The sequence below is a fragment of the Buteo buteo genome, chromosome 3 (assembly GCF_964188355.1).
Source record: "Buteo buteo chromosome 3, bButBut1.hap1.1, whole genome shotgun sequence".
NCBI classification, from domain to species: Eukaryota; Metazoa; Chordata; class Aves; order Accipitriformes; family Accipitridae; genus Buteo; species Buteo buteo.
This window is the reverse complement of record NC_134173.1, coordinates 18,568,896-18,591,433: the sequence shown is the minus strand read 5'-3', so window position 1 is coordinate 18,591,433 and position 22,538 is coordinate 18,568,896. Positions and strand designations below refer to the sequence as shown.

The 22,538-nt window shown below is 41.7% G+C and overlaps 1 protein-coding gene across 2 annotated transcripts in view; it reads right to left on the bottom strand.

Annotated features, from left to right (window-relative positions):
• PTPN2 (protein tyrosine phosphatase non-receptor type 2) overlaps nt 1-17,440 on the bottom strand; it is a 33,280-nt gene extending 15,840 nt beyond the window's left edge. Inside the window, exons 1-5 of one of the 2 annotated variants that reach the window (XM_075022937.1) lie at nt 17,223-17,440; nt 13,767-13,857; nt 5,902-6,002; nt 5,166-5,264; nt 3,851-3,988 (exon numbers count right to left, since the gene is read on the bottom strand). In XM_075022937.1, the coding sequence (XP_074879038.1) occupies nt 3,851-3,988; nt 5,166-5,264; nt 5,902-6,002; nt 13,767-13,857; nt 17,223-17,291 (498 nt within the window). In that variant the 5' untranslated portion in view covers nt 17,292-17,440. The remainder of the gene's footprint in view (nt 1-3,850; nt 3,989-5,165; nt 5,265-5,901; nt 6,003-13,766; nt 13,858-17,222) is intronic. The other variant, XM_075022936.1, reaches the window with a different exon arrangement.
• Nucleotides 17,441-22,538: the final 5,098 nt, after the last annotated feature.

Genomic DNA, 22,538 nt, shown 5'->3' with positions numbered 1-22,538 from the left:
AAAATCTACATAAAAATGGCAATGAGGATAATGGCGCCAAATAATCATCACAAACATTGTGGGGTTTTTTAATAACTAGTGCCTATCCTGCAAGTCAACATGGTAATAGCTATGCCCACTGAATCTGCAAAACACTTGACATTCAAGTGAGTCTGGGTTCTCCTTTCCTGACACCAATACCTTTCCTAACACCTCAGTCTTATTCCTGTGGTCCTGAAGACCAAAATGAATCCCTGTTGCAGTTTGACAGAAGTGATATAAAGACATCCCACAAGTTTAAAAGCAAGTGTATGCCATGTCTCAGAAATCCCTTCAAAACACTATAGGAATTACATACATATACACATCCATATACAGGGATATCACTAGATGCCAGAACACCGCCTGCCATTAGACTGCTTGCCTCCACAAACAAAAGATCTTCTCAGTACCTTTAACATTTTGGACATTGTAAACCAGCAGCAAAGCAAATCTTATCTTCTTGAATTACACTGACTCTTCCTGGTTCATCCACAGGATCAGATAGTGAGGGCCACTAAGCAGTCTTGGGTCACCTTAATCTGACAGCAATGGCCACACAGAGGCTTGGTACTAAGTCGAGAATCCATTTTGCTAATGGGTTTTTCCAGATATTTACTATTTGCAGAGGACTCAACATTCCACTTGGGGTTTATTAATGGTCCTTACTCCAAAGCATCATACCACCAGGGTCACATCAAGTCTAGTTCATTTCTACTAGGCCTTTCACTTCCAGCAAGTATTTTCTTTGCAAGCCTCTCCTTTGGCTGCTTTATTCTTATTCCTAGGAACTCAGCCTGAGACACATTCATCAGGGTTCCTCCAGCAATTGCAATTCTCCTTTCCACTGCTCCATTTCCTCACCCAGTCAATCCCCGGTTTCCCTCAAGTACTAAAGCTCATTTGCCCTCGCATTGCTTCCCGGAATTCCCCAGTATCAACAGTGAGGTTTTGCTTATAAGCATTGGTTATGTGTCACACTGTATCCTTCTCCAGGCTATCTTGGTCGCCACATCAGAAAACAAAAGTTTTCTTTCTGTAAAGACCAGTACTTATACTTGTGACAAGGAAAGCTAAAAGCAGCAATAAAGAATAATATAAAAATACATACTCAACACAAGGTGGTGGAGTCTTCCAGAAGTCAGCTGTCAATATCTAACAATTCTCCCATAATAAGGTCACAAAACTTAGCAACCCCATCCAATAAGGTTATTTTACAGGTTTAACAAAAGGCTCTCAAACACCTATTACTTCTCCAGTATACTGGGAGACTTTGCTTCAAATCACAGACATGCAATAGCTTCTCACATAAATGATTACAAATTTTTAACATGAGCACAGTATTTTCCTTCTACCCTTATTTTCCAAGAGGCAAGGGTTTGTGGAAGCCTTCACAGTCAGTCTTTTCTCAAGGAGAGTTCTGAACCTGAGCAATTACAGCAGACAGCAGCAGACAGCTTCCAGAAGAGCTGACAATTGACACCAACAAAATGATGGAAGATATGCAATGAACCATGGTGGAAAGGCAGCTTCAAATTACTATATTCTAAGATGCAGACTGGGTCAGGCAAAAAATAAGGAAATTCCACAATAATCACCCACAAGAGAAAGCACATTAGAAATATTTTCAAAAATTTTGGAAAGACACCAATAAACACGATCTCCTCTCCAAAGCTTTATTGGACTAGACTAGCTGCAACAGCAAAAACAAACATCTGCCTTTAACAGATATAAACAAATCAAACCACCAAATGTCTTATCTAATCCTAAAAAACAAACATTGCCTGCCCTCCTCCTAACGCCACCTGTACTTCTAACTGCTCTTAAACAAAACAAAAGAAAACCACCACCACCAAAACCAACTTAATACTCAGAGGTTCTTTCACTGGTAACAACCTTAAACAAGCACTTTACTCTCCATACGTATGTATTTTGCTCATGTGTTAGAGAGATTTGTTGCAGTGACACAAATTTACTTGAGTTCAGAATGCTTGTATTATAAAGACAATTCTAGTTCTGTTTTCAAGGAAATACTAAATTCTCTTAAGTATTCTCGGAATTCAGAGTATATTTTGTTCATGAGTCACCTTATATTCCAGGCGTCAAGTGGGTAAATGTCTTACTACTCTGCCTCCACCAAAGATCCCCCCAGAATAACTTGTATAAACATAGTTAAGCTCACATTTCAAGTTACTGTGAATACTCAGTTCCCAAAGTTTTCTGGTATAATTATCAAATTCTGGATACAGTACAGAAGGCTGGACTTAACATTTGCAGTGTTATTCTAGAACTATGTAGTTCTGTTTGAGTAACCAAGTATGTTCTACTTGTAGCTATTTTGCATAAAAAAATATTTTTGGAGTTAATATTTGTGGAGCGTAACAGGACCTCTATGGCATTAAAATAAAAATTCAATACAGTAAGTTTGCTAAGTATTTGTGAAACTGATTTACATGACATACAAGAAACACTGTACAGCACTGATGAGCCTGCATTACCAGTCCAAAGCAAACCCAGAAATTTAAGTGCTAAATAGCTCCAACTCAAAAGTCTAATATAGTATATGTGTTGTTCCTCAAGGGATTTCTGCATTTTCCAGCTAACGTTATGTCCAAACATACACATATCATGAAAATTGCATCCTTTGAAAATAGGAAGTTTAAGATTAGGGGCCAACATCAGCCAGACAATGCTGCAAAGAAGCCTTTTCAGTAGTTAGGAAAACCTGCCTCGGCTTTCCAAAAAGGAGAGTTATACTTTCTCAGGCTCTAACTTGCAAACACTGCTCTTTTCTTTGCCTTTGCTGTCAATAAACAAACAACTAAACAGAAATTCTTCAGGTCAGTGGGACAGATTTTCAAGCTCTTCTTATATTGAATAGACTGAGGAACAACATACCAAGCATTACCACGTTGATCTTGTGAGGGAGGTTTCAAATTAACAAACATTATCTCAAAGTACCATTAATAGTTACTATAAATTCAAATAATTTTGACCAAACATATCAATCTTTAGTTGTATAAAACAACATGCAAAGGAACATCTTCAAGCTTTGCTTTCCCAAATCCACTGACAAGACAACCTTGAATAAAACTTGCCATACTAGCACTTTCAATTAATATAAGGCAAGGTTTATAGGGAGAGAGAATATCTTACAAGACATAGCTGGAACAAACAGACAAGCTCTTCAATCCTGTCTTCAGCTCTGAAACAGAAGCAGCAAATTCCAACCCAAGCTCAGGCCAGGAACAATTTTTTTGAGCTTAACTTGATTAAATTGTCAAAGTGCTCTAATTTTTAAGAGAAAAGGATGGTTGGTCCTGTGGAGCAAAAGGGGAGGTAAGCAAGAGGAGATAAAGTTACCTATCTACAGGTGGTAATCAGCCCTCCCCCCAAAAACTTAGATAGCTGGACTGATTTATATGGAAAAATAAAGTTTCATTAAAAAAACAGTAATTACTGAGTCTGATTTCTGATATTCAAAAGAAATCAGAATTTTCAGCTCCTACGTTCCTCCTTTCAGGGTATTTCTTACAGCTCCTCTTACAATCACCACTACCATCAATTACAATTCATCTTGTTAAGGTACTGCCAAATGGAAAATATAAATCTAAAAATGTTGAAGCTGTTATCTCTTTTAATGTATAGATTAATTCAGGTCTAACCCACTTGCTTATACGCCACACATACATCTTCAACATTATCAGAAGCGAAGTGCATTAAAATTTTCAGTGTAAAAGCTCAATCAAACCTGTAGTGACAATATGCTGAACAGTTTTCATTATATACTTATGCCCAGGAATATGAGCTCTACAGACTGAGAAAAGCTTACGTTGATATTTTCTAATTGCAGTAGATGTACTGTGTAATAGGATTTGATGTCTTCGGATACTAGCCTCACACGGAAACCTGTTTCACTGAATGTCATAACTTCCTCTTCTTTTGTTGGCCAGTACTGTGCACACTTCACCTATTTTATTTTTTTAAAAAAAGGAGAGAGAAAAAAAAAAAAGAAAAATCTGGTTAAGTATCCTAGTATCTTGGGCTTTGCATGAGCCCATTCTGAGACCCCATTATTCAGTAAAGTAGACTCAAGTACCTGCTCCCAATTTGAGGGATTCTCAAAGTCCATAACGTTTACAGCCAAGCTACTACAACTGTTTCAATGGGTATTATGCATTCCAGCTTTATCTGTTTATGCTTTCTTTCATCACAGGGATAGCATGTTTTAAGATATACCTTAATCCTTCTCCCTCTGCCCCCTCTAGTTCTCTGCAGTGAACAGAGATCTTTACTCAGCTACTTCAACAATGTTTCCCTCCTCCATTTCTGATGTGCACACCTGCACATTTACATTACTCATGTAACACATCAGTTTTCCCAAGGCTTGCTGAATACTGGAAGATTCTAGTGAAACAAAAGGATGCACTAACAAAGCTATGCAAAACTGTCCCTTGTCCTTTACTCCTCTTGCCCTGCACTCAAACGTTCTGTAGGAAAATTTCTGCATGAGAAAGTAAGTGACTTTTTAATGGACTACTAAGATCTTTTTCACTAACAAATCTACTCTGAAGAAAAACCATAAATCTCAAATGATATGCATTTATAACTAAAATTCACAGTGGTTTTAGGCACATTAGCAGAAAAACTACATCACAACAAAAGATTAATGTATTCTGCATGTATAACACCAGCTGTAACAAATCAAAAATAACTAGATCAATTTGCCAGCTGCTGGGCAGCAGCTTGTCTTCATTGTTACAGTTAAGATCACTATATAACAAATATACTACTCTGTTAGATTTAGAAGAAATAATCTGAAGATACTTTAATGCAAACTTGTTTTCCCATCTTCCATTTTGTTCTAGAGCATCTTACACTGCTTCTACTCCATCTTATTTCTAGCTGTACGTCCTCCTTTCTCAGGATGTTACTTTCACCTTTCTGGATATACATTTATTACATGCCGTTTTCCCCAAACTGAATTTTGTGTCTTAGCTTCATCACTTTAATGTTATATTAAATACATGTTATGTTGTACACCAGTGAGAAAGTCTGTTGGTTCTTTTAACATAACAATCAAACATTGTTCCACTGTATTAAAATTATGTGGCTTCCTCTACCACTTTAGGGCTAATATTGCTTACCGATTCTTTTTCAACAGTTCTGTTCAGCATGACAACTGCTTTTGTTTGTTGTTGCCATACCATTAGCCAAAAATGACAACATGTATTAGGTAGTGGACCCTGTGTAGTAAAGAAAAAAATGGGTGTGAGAACATACAAGCAAAGCAGTGTTTGAACACAGTATTTCACTGTGTGAAACAGGAAAAAGTCTTCCTCTGAGAAGTTTAAACAAATTATTAATAGAATGACAGAAATGACGGACAAGAAAGTAACCACACTGCACAGATCGTTCCAATACTTAAAAGTTGTTTGGTTTTTGAAAAAAAAAAAAAAAAAAAAAAGAACAAACTATAAACAAACAACAAAACAGTAAGAACTCAGGGAAGGGATGTTTCTGTTTGGGCATCAATACTATTGTGCTGTTAAAAGAAAAGGTACTGCAGGCATGCTCAGAAGGTACAAGATGAAATAAGGGATAAAGGTATGGTTGCAACCTATTTCCAAAAGAACTGAAGAAAAGAGCAAGACATATGTGAAAAGCTTTTTATGCATTAAATTATTCATACTTAAATATTCCCTTTACCTTTTTCTTAAAATACAAAATAATGTGTTCACAACTAGATCAAACAGGCAGTTTGTATGAGATATATATAATTCACAGAGACAAGGAACCATCCAAATACAAATTACAACTGTACAAATCCCCCTCCCCCAGATTCTCAATCCCCATCACAACCTAGTAATTGGTACTACTTACCTGTGTTAAAATATAGTATCTCTGGGCTTCTTCTATGACCACTAGGCTGGCATTGATATAGTCATTCTCGGTGTTCTGCAGTTTTACACGACTATGATCATCTAAAATTCAAAGAAAATTAAGAATTAATGATGCACTGATCTTGATGAATACTGTTTAACAGGCAAGTTTGGGTCTGACAAGCAATTAGAAATAAATTCTGCAGTACTAACCAAATGGCAAACTACAAATATATGTGAAACTAATTTCTCATGTACCTTTGATAACTGCCTGTCTCATTCTCCCCTCAGCCCTCCATCAGAGTAATTTCAGGTAGCTATTAATAGAAGCTGCTCAGAAAACTGGAATACCCCATTTCTTTAAAAAACCCAGCCAAACAAAACAACCCTCCCACACATGCTGAAAGATGCTCACAGTCTTCCCTCAACACTTGCATTTCCTTAACACAACAAACAGCAGCATAACCCACACCAGGCAGCACTCTCTCCTATCACACCAGATCACTCCACTGCATGGTATCCTTTAAGTTCAGAATTCCAAGGTTTTTGGTGAACTGAAGTTTCATAGGTTGAGGGAGAATCATCAAGTTAAACTCACACAGCTTAAAAAAAAAAATATAATAAAAAAAAAATTTCTACTTGCAATAATTCAAACCAAGCTTTGATCAATTTAATTTACCCTGTAATTTATTAATACTATACAAATTAAAAATACAAAAGAAAGGGCACATGCAAAAATGTACCTATTTAAATTAAATGAAACCTAATCTAATCACACAGCTTCAGTCTCTCACTATTACACAGGCAAGACAGAAGATTCCCCTATTTATGGCAGAGGCAACCAAAGGACTAAATTTAAAATTCTAACATTGATATGAGAAAGATTATCAGACTGTCATACTAAAACACTGCAAAATAAAAAGTCACTGTGGCTGTTGCTAGAACCTTAGTATCTGATTTATCACCCTCTAGGAGACAGTTAGGTAATCAGACTTGTTCACAGTAAGTAATCCTTCAGCCATTTATTAGAACTGTATTAAATAAACAGCATTTTTAGTTTAAGATTTGTACACAACTGCATGCCAGGAAATGAGATCCAACTGACTGGACAGACTGCTTATGAGAAGAGTAAATAAAAAAATAGCAAACTAAAATGAATTTAAGAGACTTCAACACATTTCACAAGAGATGGAAAAGATTCCATAAAGAAACTAACAGAACTGAGAGTGAATTTCGGTGCAATGCCAGTTTTTAACCTACGTTCACGTGGTCTAACTCACAAAACTCATTCAGGGTGCAGACTGATGGCACAGCTCCACCTTTTTCCTCTACCATCCCCACACCAAAAGGCTATCCTCCTTTTGACAAACATCTTGGGAAATGCACAAAATCCATGAGTTTTAGCATGAGTAACTACCAAGAATCACATTCAGGGCAGCTATGATAGCTGAATGCAGGTTTAAGTCCCCATATCACAGCCAGTCTATACAGCACAAGGCTTATCTAAGAAATCCACAAATATGACCCCAGATAGGAAAAAAGCTGATGGGAATCAAAAAATAGTTACTGAATTAGACTCTTGTCCTACGGGCTGCTCATACTATTTTATAAATACTTTCCATATGTTTGGAAACCTGGGAAAAGTATATTTACCACGTCTTGATCTGCTTTTATACTCTCCCTCATCTATCTGCTATTGGCAACTGTCAAAGAGGATCTTGCTGGATTCAAGGAGAGAATTTGGCAGTAAATTATCTATTTATTTTTTTTTAAAAGGACTGAGATTTGGGGTTGTTATCCTATCTCCTTGAGCTACTAGCTTTTATATGCACTCACACACAAATGTACAGAGAACAGAAATATGCTGGAAAACCTATTTTTAATATAAAAGTATGAGAAAGTTATTGGTTTAGTCTGTTTTCATTAGCATTCCAGCTATAAGGCAACACCATCTTGACTTTCAGGAGTCTTAAAACAATTTATGATACATCTGTATGATGAAAAAAACATTATCAAAGCCAAATCACAGTAAAATTAAGACACATGTGCATTTTGAAGTAAAACATAGCTCCTTGTATTATTTGTCTGGACAGGAAAGTGTTACTTTTTCCTTTCATGTATCACTATCTGAAATGTTTCTACTGGAGAGAAATCAAGACCTTTGTAAATATTACATGTCATTTGCCAACAGGAAAAACTTAAGATCTTGTTATAGTAAATCACACATACCGGTACTAGTGTTCTCGGAAAGATGACGTAAGCAAGCACTGTTAACAGTTTAATCACCCAGCAGCAGCTGCAGTATTGCTGCCAGTAGGAGATAATTGCCAAGGCCCTAATGAGGTTTTCTACCGTAATCCTTACACACATTTTCAGTCTTATTTTTTCCTTATAAATTCTGCTTTGTAAACATGACAAATAAAATTCTGAAAGGTTTTTTAAAAGCCCCTTCAACAACTAATTCTATGCACAGTCAGCCTCCCTCCTCCTCCCTAACTAAAACAGAAGCAATCCTACAAATAAACTGGCAAATACGCCACAGGACAAAGAAAGCCACGAGAATATATTGATTTCCCTTCTTTCAAGGGAGAAGGTTTCTAAAGGACACAATGACCCAGAAACCTCGTTCAAGCCCTGGCTTGCTCTTCTGAATTAAATGAAGCAAGCCAACTTTTGACAGCGAGTTAGCTGTAACATATTTCCCGTATGTAAATCATTTCCAGTTACAAAGTACTTTAGATTTATATGAACGATAAACCTATCTTAAATCTTATCTTAAAGATTTGTCTTAACTGTTGCCATGCCCACAACAGCTAAAATATAGTACTCATTTTCTGAAGTGCTAATTCCCCTATTTCAACAAACTATGCAGCCTGAAAAGGAAGTGGAAACCTTAAAAATGCTTCTCATTCTGGCTCCTGCACTAAGAAAAGTACTCCCAGAACAACCCTGTCTGAGATAAACAAGTTCTCATCACCCACTTCAAGTGAAACCCTGTCCAACTGATACCACTGACAACACTCCTGGTGTCTCAAATAAGGCCAAGACTTCACATTACACATCAATTTGCCCACTCCTTGCTAAAAAGAAAAATACACATCCAGTTAAAACTGAGATAAGAAACATTTGGCATTTTACATCACACAGTCCTTGAGTTGGTTAATGAAAGGTTTTTATTTGAAAACAACTGTGTTTCTAGAAGTGAAACCACTGTGTAACTTAAAAATTCTCTTTTATCCAAGAGATCTCTCTGGCTCCCCAAATATACAGCTATTAACAACAAAGGAGGGTGAAATGCTACTTAGTGGATTAAAGAAAGTCATAACAAAACATGTAGCCATAAGCCATCCCAATGACCCAGTCTGACCCTTTCCCCGCCTACCAGCAAATCCCCTTCATTCCACTAATCTAAATCTAGTCTATCTGAGCTGCTAAATTATTCAAATTACAATAATCTGTCACTAGACCTACAGTCTCAAGTTTCAGAGGTAGCCTAAGGGAAAAGAAAGGCGAAGTGACTTTTCCCCACCCTGTCACTGGTTGTACGCAATGAATACCGTATCAATCATGGCCTCGCTCGTAACTGAAATGTGTTCATACTGAAATATATGCATAACTACCCCACAGGATCCTTACCTTTTTAAGCAGGACTGTGAAAAACTTTAAGATACAATAAAGTTTAGATCAGTATGTGCTATAAAATTCCCCTCTTCCCCAACCCCAAACAAAGAAGTACCTCCAAAAGCAGCATGTTGAGTTTATTTATACCATGTTTCTGGTAACAAGATGTTTCAGAGAATCATTAGATAACGTCATAAAATTCATCAATGTCAGCTTCTAATATGGACAACAAGAACTGCAGTAGGCTTATTTTGGACAGAACATCTCCCTGTTCTTAGCACATACACTCTAAACACAGGACAGAAAGGGAACATTTCTGCAATGGTAATTAATCAGCACTATGTGCAATACCACCCACATCAGCTCCAACTCTGTTCCCTGTAAAGCACAATACTCTTCACGTTCCTCTCTCACTGGTATATATGCTATGACAACTGTAAGCCAATGGTTGAAAGGTCCAACATAAAGTCTACTAACGGCCACAGGAACAAAACAAGAGAAATCACCACCTCTCAAGATCCTCCAACAGCAACATGATCTGTCAGGCAAAAAATGTTCAGATGACCTAAAATACTGGGCTACACATCACATTGCAAAGGAAGGCTCAAGATAAAACTGCGTAAACCCCCATCTACCCTCCAAAAGCAAAAGCAAAAAACAAAACCCTGCCAATTTTGCCAAGGGGATTTCCTTCTTGCCTTCTAAATCTGGGAACACAGCAAGCAGATCTCTAAAGGTGTTTACAGTCAATCTGAGACACTAGACTCCTCTGATATCAACTAAGGATAAGAATTAGAAAAAAAGCAGTAACAGAAATCTTAGCGTTTCATTAAAGTTATCAATAAAGAATAGTAACTCCACAAGTTATTTGCCTCGCTTAACAATGTTTTCTGAGAAATGGTTTCATCTGTCAGGAAATGACTGGCTGTCAAACCAAACCTATTTCAGATTAACTTCCTGTTTCAAGAGCACTACATAGCCAAAATATTCCTCTCCCTATTCTAGACTAATACCAAAATGCCAGACTGCTGGTTTTTTTGGCTAGGCAGTAACTCTTGAGGGCTTTTACCCAACCAAACTTATACACACCATAGCTCTTTAGCCAACAAAACTGGACACTAACAAAAATATTTATGAAACTGGAGACAATGTGAAACTCAACTGTAATGGGCAAAGATGATTAGCCTTTCCCAGCTAACAGAAAATCAACTTTTACCTAAAAATGTATGTAACAGACACAAATTGGTTTCAGTGTACCTGTCCTGCCTATTACGGTTGAAAGGGGGCCAACCAACCCAAAGCACTTTTTCCTGGACTTGTAATTGACATCTTTTCCGTGAGACAGAATAATCTTTGCATTTCCTCTTGCAGACACACTACCTCAGATTTTAGACGGGCTTGGCCGCTATCTAGTTTAACAAACCATTTTCTCACTGCTATAGAGAAATAAAACATTTTCATCAAATTATGTCTTACCATACGTTTAAGTAGCTAGATCTTAAGAGCCTAACCGCTAGTTCTGAAGGCCTTTGACTACCAGTGAATATTAGTATTATTACCCTTTTTTCATTTAAACACTGTTAAAGAGCAGTAACACTTGCAAAGTGAAGGACCGAGATGTTAAGGTTGTGTAAGACTGAGTTGTCTTGCCTTTCTGCAATGCCAGTTCCTTGCATACATGCACCACAATTGGGTTTGTTCACCACAGCAACCAAACCACACAGCTTTTACCCCAGCTGCTTTGAAATTTAGGTACTGCTATCTTGGAATGTTATTTACCCTATATTCTCTTCTAGGTCTCTTTCTCCTTCCAGCTCTCACCATCCTTACAGAAACAATGAGTTATATTTGAAAACACACAAATGTAAAATTCAACAGGAATTAGTTCAAATACAGTGTTTTGCTCTGTTCACTTTATTCAGCCTTGCCCCTTAGTGCCCAGTTCTGCAGCCCATCTTGGTGGCCCAATTCAAACCTTCTTTCTTTCGTAAATGCTAAAAACTGAGACATGCCTCACAAAGTTCACCATCTTAGTTCAGTCATCATGTTATACTTCATGTCAACTAGCATGTAATACCCTAACCCTCTCCTGAGCCCAGCTACTACTTCAAGACTAGATTTTATCCAACTGTCTCTCTGCTTTTGCACAGGGTCCAGGGATTAATACAATCACATAATTAATTTCCTCCTGGCTAAACGAGCATTTCAGAAGCAAGCTTTGCCATGAGGAAGGCCGAGGTCTTTGGTGCTCTTCACTATTGTAAAAGGCATGCCATGATTAAGGAAAATTTTGAGGTCCAAGAAACTACAGGAGATGAATACAACTCACACCTCTAAGATATTATTGCAGGCATTACTAGATGCTACTTAAATAACACAATGTCTTTTTATTTATTTATTTTAGAAACACTCTTTTTAAAAAGAAAGAAAAAACACAAATACATTGAAGGTAAGCTGCCATTCTCTCTGCAGTAGTGCCTAAGAAATGAAATCCATGGGCAGGAGAAATGGTAAATGCATGAATACAGCTTCTGCCACAGAAGTTGTATAGGATATTGGACTCAGGAATAGAACTTGGGTCTCGTGGGTTCAAATCCAATTTCCTGCCTTCTTTTCTTACCACCCCCATCCCAACTTATGTACAAAACAGGAAGTGAATAAAACATGATGTACTTTACCACTGGTAAGGTCCTAATGCTGTGCTGCAACAGGACAGCAAACCTGTGACACATAAGTACCTCTGCATAGATCAACAAAGGTCCAGCAGAGGCCTGTCCCCCATTGCTGAGCATACAGGGGAAGTTAGTAAGCCTTGACTAATTTGGGGTGTCTTCTTCAGAGCTGTACATTTCTCAAGCTGACCGTGGTGGGGAATGCCATGCAGACACAGCAAAGAGGCTGTGCACTGAACTCTTAAGTTCAGTTTCATCAGAGTGCAGTACCGAGATTCAGCATTAAGCCAGACTGGATCCATTTGGTGAGAATACGCTGTGCAAGTTAGCATTCCGGCAGCAGTCTAAGGAGCAGCACACAGCACTGCATCTGACCAGCATGACTCAATCCGAGACCCTTTCCGTGTCATTTTGAGAAGTTCTATGCACATGCTGTTACCACAACTTTCAACTGGAAACAAGGAGTTCAGCACTTCTCCAAATCTTACAGTAGGTATTCAGATTAGGCTCTCAAACAAAAAGCCCCAATACACCAGCAACCCTTCAAAAATTGTAGATCCAGTAACAAGAAGGCTTTTTATGAGCCTTTGGTGCTCTGGGAAACTTCGTACTAACGAACACACAAACATTTAACCTGTTCCAACTTCAATACTCTGTAGAGAAATTAAGGCTCTACTAAATTTTTTTCCTAGTCCTTTTGAAAGTGACTTATGATAGCTTTCACCAGCTATAACTACATATTGTTAATCTTTTGCTCATATGTATTTTTATGATGATTTTGGATTACAGTTTCTAAAGTAAATGCTGCTGAAAAAAAGTCCACAACATCTCAGTAACAAAGAAGCTGGTAAAGAAAACCTCTCTTCACCTGAGATGTAAGACCATTATGTCACAAAGACCATTTTACAGCTGTTAGTAAAACACAAAGCACTCCACACCATATCTACTTGCACTGAGAAAATTAAAGAACAACTACATGAATACATTCTTCCAAACAGACAGAAATAACGAAAACTAAAGGGTTTTTTAAAGCAACAGTAGAAATCGGGTGACATTTATCCACACAGTATTGCATAAACGTGCAGAATCACTTAGCCCAAAAGGAAAGTGTTCGTGTTAGTCAAGGGTTATTAACTTAATTTCTGTGCTCAGCAGATGTTCATTTTTTTCATTTTAATGACAGGTAAAGCAATATTAAACAAATAATTTCCTTATGAGAAAAATATCTTTAAAATATTACTTTGCAGCTCACAAACGTTCACCTATATACTAATAACTATGATTTGCAATCATCTCTCATTCACCATTCAGCACAATGACTTTAACGAGCAAACTTTTCTCCCTTCTGTTATACACATTTGTGTATGAATTAAGAAAAACAAGTTCATCATAGGACACACACCTACAGAAATAAACAAATACAAACTCTACAATGACCATGATTTATTAGTTACTTTTAGTAACTTTTAGTGTTTAAAAGTAAATTAATTAGTTACTTTTAGTGTTTAAAAGTAAACTGGGCAAGTAAAGAGTCTAGAAAGTTTACTGCAATAATTACAGAAAAGATACTTACATGGACTAACATCTCTGTATCTGTTTCGATTTCTGTTTTCTGGATATTTTGCAACTCTGTGAGGGTAGTCACTGGATTTGTGTCGAATTTCCTTTAAAAGACAAAAAAGCAATTTATTTATAGCTGGTAACCTGATTAAGGTTAGTGTTCTACACATCCTACTGTAAGACTTTCAAGCTTATTAATTAATCAAGGTTATTAATAACTAACATTTTTAAACCAACCTTAGTACACCAAGTGTTATTTTCACTCAGAAAATGTGTGTCTCATTCTTGGCCAAGCTGTTGCCATTTAGATCTTCCCACACTTGGCTAACACCACCAAACTAACATAAGTGCAATTAGGTGTAGCAGGAACAAAGGGGAAAAAACACAGATATTTATTATACTCACAGTTTACCTCAGACTTGCACATTATCTCCCACAGTAATAAGAGACTCAGATAGGCAGAACTAACAGGAGTATACTGCTAGCTCCTTTACACCAACTGGCAGCATAAATCCCCCCCAAAGGTAAGTGAACTAGTTAATGATTTTATGGCCACTGTTAACAGCCACAAGATTATTGTTGGTGGTTTGACGGTTCAATCCATATAGCTGTAGTTAAACGTGACCCAATATGAAGGAACAATTCTAGACTCACAGATATCCATATGAAATCACAGCCTGCTTCTCCCCAGGCATTAATACAAACCTTTCAATAACCTGCATTTGGAAGCTATCCACATATACTCATTTACATGCTATTTTTTTAAGGAGCATACTGCTTACATACTCTGAATGTTCAGTTTTACTAATTTTTTGCCTCTGAGTGTATCTTTTCCGCAACTCCACTAAGATACACAGATTTACCTTACCTAGAAACTGAAAACACAGCTAAAGTGCTATTGACGAGCAGCCTCCAATGAATTGAACTATCCTTTTATATCTCTGTATTCATGCCATCTCAGCAGACATGTTGTACGATACAGAATTAACAATATTTTACTTTGAATTCTCTTTTTGTTTTTAGAGGATATTGCTACATGTGATCATTATGTCCCAAAGAGCTTTAAAGTTCTCTTTACAACTAAGCATTCTTTGGTCTTCCCTATATTTCCGCTACCTTCTTTGTCTTCTCAAACTTTCTAAATAGTCTATATATATTCCCAGCCAAAAAGGACTTCAGTAGAAATCTAATATACATAAGGAAGCTCCATTTTTTAGCACATGGTGCATGACATTACTTAAGCACAGTGCCAACCTGTAAAGAACCTAAACCACAATGAGGAGCAGCAACTGTCAAACATCAACGCTCTACGTATTTGTTTAAAAATCTCTTCCTCTATTAGACAATCAGTTTTTTTTTTTATTTAGATACCGCACACTGGAACTTGTCTTCTCCTCTAGCTTATATGGCTTACAAGCTTTGGGAGCAACCACATGCATGTTGAATAAATGTATCTGGCAGGCATTCACAACCAAGTTCGCATGAAATGCAAATTTTGTATTACTCCATAACAGGATGCAACATATTTTGTTTTTAAAAGCACTGGCATCCTCTGTCCACAGAAACAGACCTGTAATTTGCTCAAGAAACATTAAAACAGCTAGAAACACTACTGCAGTGGAGGGTGGAGGGCTTGCTAGAAAGAGTTAAACCTAAGGAAGTTTAACGACTAGTTCTAAAATCAGTTTTCCCCACACAGAATCCAGCCATTCCAAGTTGGAGAAACAAACCAGATGCCAGATGTAATACAAGTCATATTACACCAGAAAAACTTGAACTGAAAAAAAAAAAAAAAAGGTGAAAATCAGTATTATTTATTCAGTCATTAATTCAGATTGGATAGGAGCTCCGGGAGTCAGCATAAATATTCCAAGCTTCACAGGATTTTACCACAAGTCTTGGCAAATTCATGGAACCGAAGGGCAAATATACAAAACTGGTCTCAGCCAGAAGAATAAAAAGACCTTAATACCCAATTTTTTTTCTTCACAGAAACTTGCACTTCTCAGGGCAAGTATGTATGTTTCTTATACAACACCATACCGTAGGAAAATACCTTCCTAAACAAAAACTCAGCGTAAAAACAAGGAGTCAGCAATTGGAGTATTTTCTACAAGTTTGTGCTATGTAGAAACATCATTTGCTACTTTCTCTTTATGTTTTTAAGCAGGTCTGTATTCCCTGGTTTTAACATAATACAAATGTGTTAAGTACCCTGAAAAAATCCTGAGTTTGCAAAATCTACAAAATCAGGGAAACATAAAGATCTAATACAAAAGACTTCATAAAAAAATATTTTACAGCATAGCTGTAGTAAGATTAGAAAATCTGCATACAAAGTTTAGCAGAGCTTAATATACAATTTTCTCCTCAGTTTACTTCTCCAAGTACAACTAAATAATATTAAAATTACTTGGGAAAGCTAACTTGTTCAGTCTGGATATACCATCTGTAATACGTGTGCGCACCTTCCTACCTCATGAAAAATACTGGTTGCAGAATTCTTCCCTTACACTTTTATCTCATTCACTTAGCACAGTTTATTTCTGCTATTCCCTGTTAAATTCAAACCACATTTCGGTTCCATAATACACGTGTCTAGAGGTAACGTATTTGAAGCACACGTAAATCCAATACGCCGCTAACCCAACAGAAAAAAAGCACAACTTAAAGTTAGTAAAGAGAACTTTCGTTTTGGGTTGTCTTTCCTCACTTGTCAGAGAGCAGTGCAGAACACATACTGGCTCAAATAACTGCTCTCGTACTGCAAGCTTACACACGAAGTCTGTTTTATGGGACTGACCCAAAGACTACGGTTGCAAGCTCCAAATCCCGTTGTTTCTAGAGGAAAAGGGCAAGCAGCGTACTTTCTGAGCGGTGATCGTGCCGGCCTGCTGCCGGCGCCAAGCGGGCGACGGCAGCGGTAACGGGCGGGTGAGGAGGCTGAGCCGCAGCCTGAGGAACCGCTGCGCAGAGCCGCGGACCCGGGGCGACGGCAAGCCTTGGCCGGATCGATACGGATCGGCGATAACTTTCCGCTCTGACGGGAAACCGCGGCGGAAAACACCCTCCCCCGGCTCGCATCGGCCCACTCGGTTAAGCCCTCCGCGCCCCGCCGCCGGCGGAGGGGTCCCGGCCGCCGCCGAGCCCGCGCAGGCGCACGGCGCCGCCAGCACCCCCCGCCGCCGGCCGGCGCGCAGGCGCACGGCCGCCGCGCCTGCGCACTAGCCACCCCCCCGCCCGCCCCTCCCGGGGAGAAGCGGCGGCCGCCTCCCGCGAGCATGCGCGGCGCCTGCCCGCAGTTTCGCTGCGTGCACCTGGAAACGAGTCCGTGGCCCAGCGACTTCCGCTCCCCGCTGAGGCGGCGCATACCGGCAACGGGCGCTGCCGGGTCGCGGCCCTCTCCCCGTCCTCCGCTCGCCCCGGCGGCGGCGCTCCCCACCACTCGCCCGCCTGCCTCTTCTCTCACCAGATAACGCGCCTGCCAGTCGTTAGTGGCGTCGATCTCCTGGAACTCCTGCTCGACGATGGCGGCCATGGCGGTGGCGGCCAGAGCGCGAGCCTGTCCGGAGGCAGGCAAACCCCCGACCCCTCGCCCGCCGCCCACCGCACGCGAGCGGCGAGCGCGCACATACGCTCGCAACGGGTCCCGCTGCCGCCGGTGCCAGGCGCATGCGCGGGCCTGGCCCCGCCCACCGAGGGCGACCGAGACCACGCCCTCGGGGAGGAGGGAAGCACCTGGGGTGACGTCACGGGGCGGCGGGGGCGAGGAAGAGGCGGCGGCGGGCGGGCGGGAGAACCTCCCTCAGGTAGCGCGAGGGCTGCTCCGCGGCGCCTCAGCCGGTCGGAAGACGGCGCAGAGCCGTTGCCAGCCGTTTGCTGTCCCAGCGTCACTGACGGGACACGGCGCCGGCAGGGCTCCCCGAGTGAGTGAAAGAGCGCTTCCAGCCGGCAGCCCGGTGCTGCCGCCGGTGAGTCCCCGGCCCGCTTGAGCGCGGTGAGAGGCCGGGGGACCGGCGCGCAGCCCAGCCTTCAGCTGCTTGTTTGAGAAAGCAGAAGTACGCGAACGGGAGGGTGTGGGACAAACAGCGGACGGCAGGGCTTGCCGTCTCGAAAGCAGGAACGCAGCAGGGCGGAGCGCCGCAGCCCTCCGCGCCCGCTGGGGAGAGAGAGCCCCTCGGGAAACGGCTCCGCGGACACTCAGCGAAGCCGAAAGTCGGGCGGGGTCGAGCGAGGGCCGGGTTGCTCCAGCTGCGGGGAAACGCACGGCTCTGCACCGCTCGGCGCGGGGGAGAGGCGCCTGTAGCCCTTCGGGCGAGCGGGCTAGCCGCCCTTCGCGCCTCAGCGCAGATCGCCGCTCAACGTACGGCGGCTTAAACGCGCGCGGTGTTAATTAGCGCCCCGAAGGGGAAGAGATCCAAGTGCCGGGCTCTCTCCCCGGAGCTCAGTGACAGTCCTGCCGTTGGCCCAGCCACCTCCTCTCCCTAGGGTCCTTCTCCCGGAGGTAACTCCGGGCCCTCCCCCGCCCCCCCCCCGGCAGCGGGCTCTCCTCCACCCCCAACGCGGCCCCTCACGAACTGGGAGGTTTGGCGGGGAACGTTTTTTCTCTGCCCTTTCCCAGCCCCGAGGGGCCCCCGCCCGGCGCCATGCTCCGGCCCCGCCCCTTCGGCGCTTAGCCCCGCCCCTTCGGCGCTTAGCCCCGCCCCGCGCTGCCGCTCCCGGCCACGGCGCCCGTCGTCGGTGGCGCGGTGGCCGGGCCCCAGCGGGCCCCCTCAGCCCCGGTCCCCCTCAGAGTGCCCCGTAAACCGGGGTTGTACACGCGTGCAAGGGCTGAGCGGGGCACCTACAGCCCCGTGATGACCAACTGCGCGGTCCCGCGCGTGGCCGTACCGCCGCCGCGCTCCCTTGCCCGCTGTCAGCGAAGCCCCGAGCGGGAGCTGATGCCGTGGTGCAGGGCTGGGCCTGGGGTGGTTTTTAAGAACAACTTCAGACGTGTGACGTGAGGAGGAAAGGTGGGCAGAGCGAGGCGTTCGCACTGTTGGCACGCTGACGCAATTCCGTCGGTAAGCTACCGATGAGGTGGCGTGCCGGCCGCCCACCATTAAAGCGGCGCAGCGCGAAGGCCACGGTGGCAGGGCAGCCAGGGATGACGCCTGGCGTGAGGGTTGCCCGCATCACACCTAAAGGCCAAAAGTTGCACGCTGGAGAAATGTGGCCTCAGTGCTGGGTGAGCCGCGTTCACGCTCCCCTCCGCTGTGGTGTTTTATAGCTAGGAAACAGCCACGAGGGTCACTCAGCATGATGCAAGAAACCTGTGTGTGGTTACACAGGTAAGGCAAATATTTTTGGAACAGACTTCTGGTTTTGACATCCAAATACCTGTCGTCTGCTGTTGCATTTCCTTCCTGTCACCGGGCTGCAGCGCGGTACAGCACTCCAAATCCACTGGCTGACGTGCTCCCTCAAGTCCTATAACGAAAGCTGGTATCTTGTACACCAGGGGACTGGGTGATGCACCTCTCAAGCATGGCTGATGGGACAGTGTGCATTAGTAAGTTCGTAGCATGTTTTTCCACGTAACTCAAGGAAATGTTGCAGAAGCTTTTCTTGAACTGTGGCTTCAAAGTTTGAAATTGATATAGGGAGTAGCTTTTCTGGATTTTTTGGCCTGCAAGACTGAGGGACAGGCCGTGCCTGTAGTTCTGCAGGTGTTCTCCAGTTCATCAGTGTGCTACATGTGATCAGTTACTGAAATAAGTAAATAAGACAACATTTGTGAATTGTGATTTGGGAGTGCAGAGAAGAATCTTAAGTGCCCATCCTCAAGGTAATGATTCTTTTTAATTTAAAATATCTTTCTCTAAATTCATGTTTCAATGAACAAGAAGTGTTCTTAACCTCAGAAAACTGATCTTGCACGGTCTGGTTGTAGGAAAGTAAATAGATACATAGAAACTGTCTGCCAAATGACAAATTTTAACAAAGAAATTAAAATATACAACTTCCTCACTTATTTTAGTCTTCAGTAGGCTTTTCTCTGGATATGAACTTGCTGGCTGATCTGTATTTGTAGCATTTGTGATTAAAGCCTTTTTTACCCCTCGCTGAGCTACCTGTAGGTTACAGATGCCCATGAAGCTATCTGACATGGATCGCAGTTGAAGAGGGCCCAGTCACCGTCCTGTTGGTCCAGAGAACAGTGATACTGTCCAATGACATGTTACTTTCTCTTTATTCTAGTGCAAAAGCCAGGGAAGACTTGGAGGTCGCTGCCCATGGAGTGTGAGAAGATGTCATGCTTGAGTCCAAGGACAGCTCTATCAGCTAAGGAGCATGCCGTGTGTATCAGCTGAGTGGGCCATTGAGGCACTGGTGTGTTTTGAGAAGGATGCAGGAGAAGTGGTAGTTTTGATGTATAAACACAGGATCGTGTATTCTGCTCTTCTAATCAGCAGCTGTCATGCATATGAGAAGCTTGTGCTTGTCGTTGCTTGTGATATTTGGGGATGTAGTTCATACTGGGAAATCAATGTAATTGTGTTATTAGGAGAGGGAGTTTTATGGCAGCAGCTACGTTTAGAATGTGTAATGCAAATCAGTGCCTAGACATAGTTCATGGAAAACTAAAAGAATTGTTTATTAATTGTGATTTACAGCTGGCTTAGAAGAGCAGTAACTGGTAAGCCAGGATTTTCTGGAGAAATTGCCATTGTTTGCTGTTTGCTTGTTATTTTTTACTGTAAGTATGCTGAAAATGTTGTACCAGTTCTCTGGTTTTTGGGAATTGAGCCCAGGATAGGCCCAGGACTACAGTTATAATGGTCTGTGGAGGAGAAATGTATACACAACGTAAACCAAGTACACTCATTAGAAAACTATTTATTCTGTTGCCAATACTGTATTCCAGTTCTGTATTAGCTGTGCAGCCAAACTCGGATGAACTACTACAGAAATTCTTAAACCCTTGAGATGGTGTGAGACATACGCAAAGCAGGATAACGGAGTTGCTGGTATGTGTGGTATATTGTTAGTGTTTCCTGTCTTAGTATAAACACAAACAAATAGTTACTGCAATGTTTTCTTATTAAAATGTCGGATAATTTGAGAAGCTCCTTGCTGTGCTGATGAAACAAGTCACCCCAGGGTAGTTGGTATCCACAGCAGTTCTGGTCTCAGAAATGGTTTTGGTGACCTTGCTCATCTGAATGAAAAAGACCAATCGAGTTAATTTTAAATGTTTTTTGTCCAGTGACCTTGGCTGAACAATTAACTTTAGTACCAGCCTGGAATGGACTAAGTGTTTGTTCCTCCATGTGTATGTTTTTTGGGGGGTCATTCACTGGAATTAGTTAAGTATCATTTATTGGAAATGATCTGTTTTGTGCTGCTTTTCTGAGAACCATTTTGGATATTGGTAGATGAAGAACAAATTCTTTCCTGAGGTGGTTTTGTTCACAAATACACTCCATATCAATCTTAGCCGTTAAGGAAGAAAGCTGTAATGTGCTTAAGCTTGCCACGATGTGAGAGGATGAGAACATATCATTCCTGATTTAAGTCTTATAGCCCAAGGCCTAAAGGAGAAGAGGATCCTCCCTTCCCCCACGAACTGGAAACCCAGAAGGGCTGGCCACTCTTCCAGCATCTGGTAGGGAGCAGGGGAAGCTGAATGAAAAGGTCCAATGGTCAGGATGAAACAGGTCTCATTTATTCTGTGCATTTACAGTGGAGTCTTCCTTTTGGGGACTGTATTCCTTGTTCAAGTGAACATTAAAACTCCTATTAGTGAGAGTGGGTGCCAGTGCAAATACCTGTCCCCAGCTATCTTATTGATTTCCTTCCCTCGCCCAAAACTATATTTTGGCATGCAACAAGAGAAAAAAAAAACTTCAAAATGCGTGTAGCAAATGCAAATCCTTGTAGCAGCAACAGTAGCAGAAGCATAAGGGGCCCTAGCAGGTTTGCATTCAGCTAAGGAAGTCTGTCACATCAGTCACAGGTCCACAGCAGCGGGATTCTAGTGTCCAATGTCTGTTAAAAAATGGCTGTGTAGTAAAAGTGATGGAATTATTGAAGCTGTATTTATGCTTTGAAGAGAAGGACAACACAGCTGTGCTCAGACTAAATGATTGGCCAAGCTGTAGTAGAGTTCTGGGTAGGAGAAATTCATGGCCAAGGAAGAAAGGAAAGATTAAGATCTGTTAAGGAAGTCTGGTTTATAGGCCAGAGATCTGTGCCAGTCTGTATGGCACTGGACTCCTGTGGTGAAGCTGAAGCAATTGTGGAGTGTGAAAAGAAAATGGCAACTGGCAGAAGTGCTGTCACAAGTGAATGGACCCTAGCTAGCTGAAAAGGCAGCCAGCCAGGACGTCTGATGGGTAGAACAACTTCAGGCTCTGCTGTGGCTTTGTGAAGCAGCCCTTCCAGCAAGCTAAGCTGGGGTGTGCAGTCAGCCACAAAATGTAATGCCTATGAGTCAACGCAGGGGGTGCGGGGTATGGCTACAGGAAGAGGAGAAGAGCCAGTTGCCAAGAGAAAGATGAGTCCAAGTTATTATTTTTATTGCTTGTAGAGACGATCTTGCTTGCTGGGATGGTTTGTATATGATACTTGATTTGCTGTCCCTCTTTCCTTTTCACCCCTAGCTACAGTGACATTTATTAAAATCATAGTTTGCAAGTGAGAAAGTCTAATTCCGCAAGTGTACAGAGTGGCTTGATATCATTCCACATTCCTGGTTAGAAGGTCATTTTTTACTAGAAACTGCATCTATAGAAACCGCCTA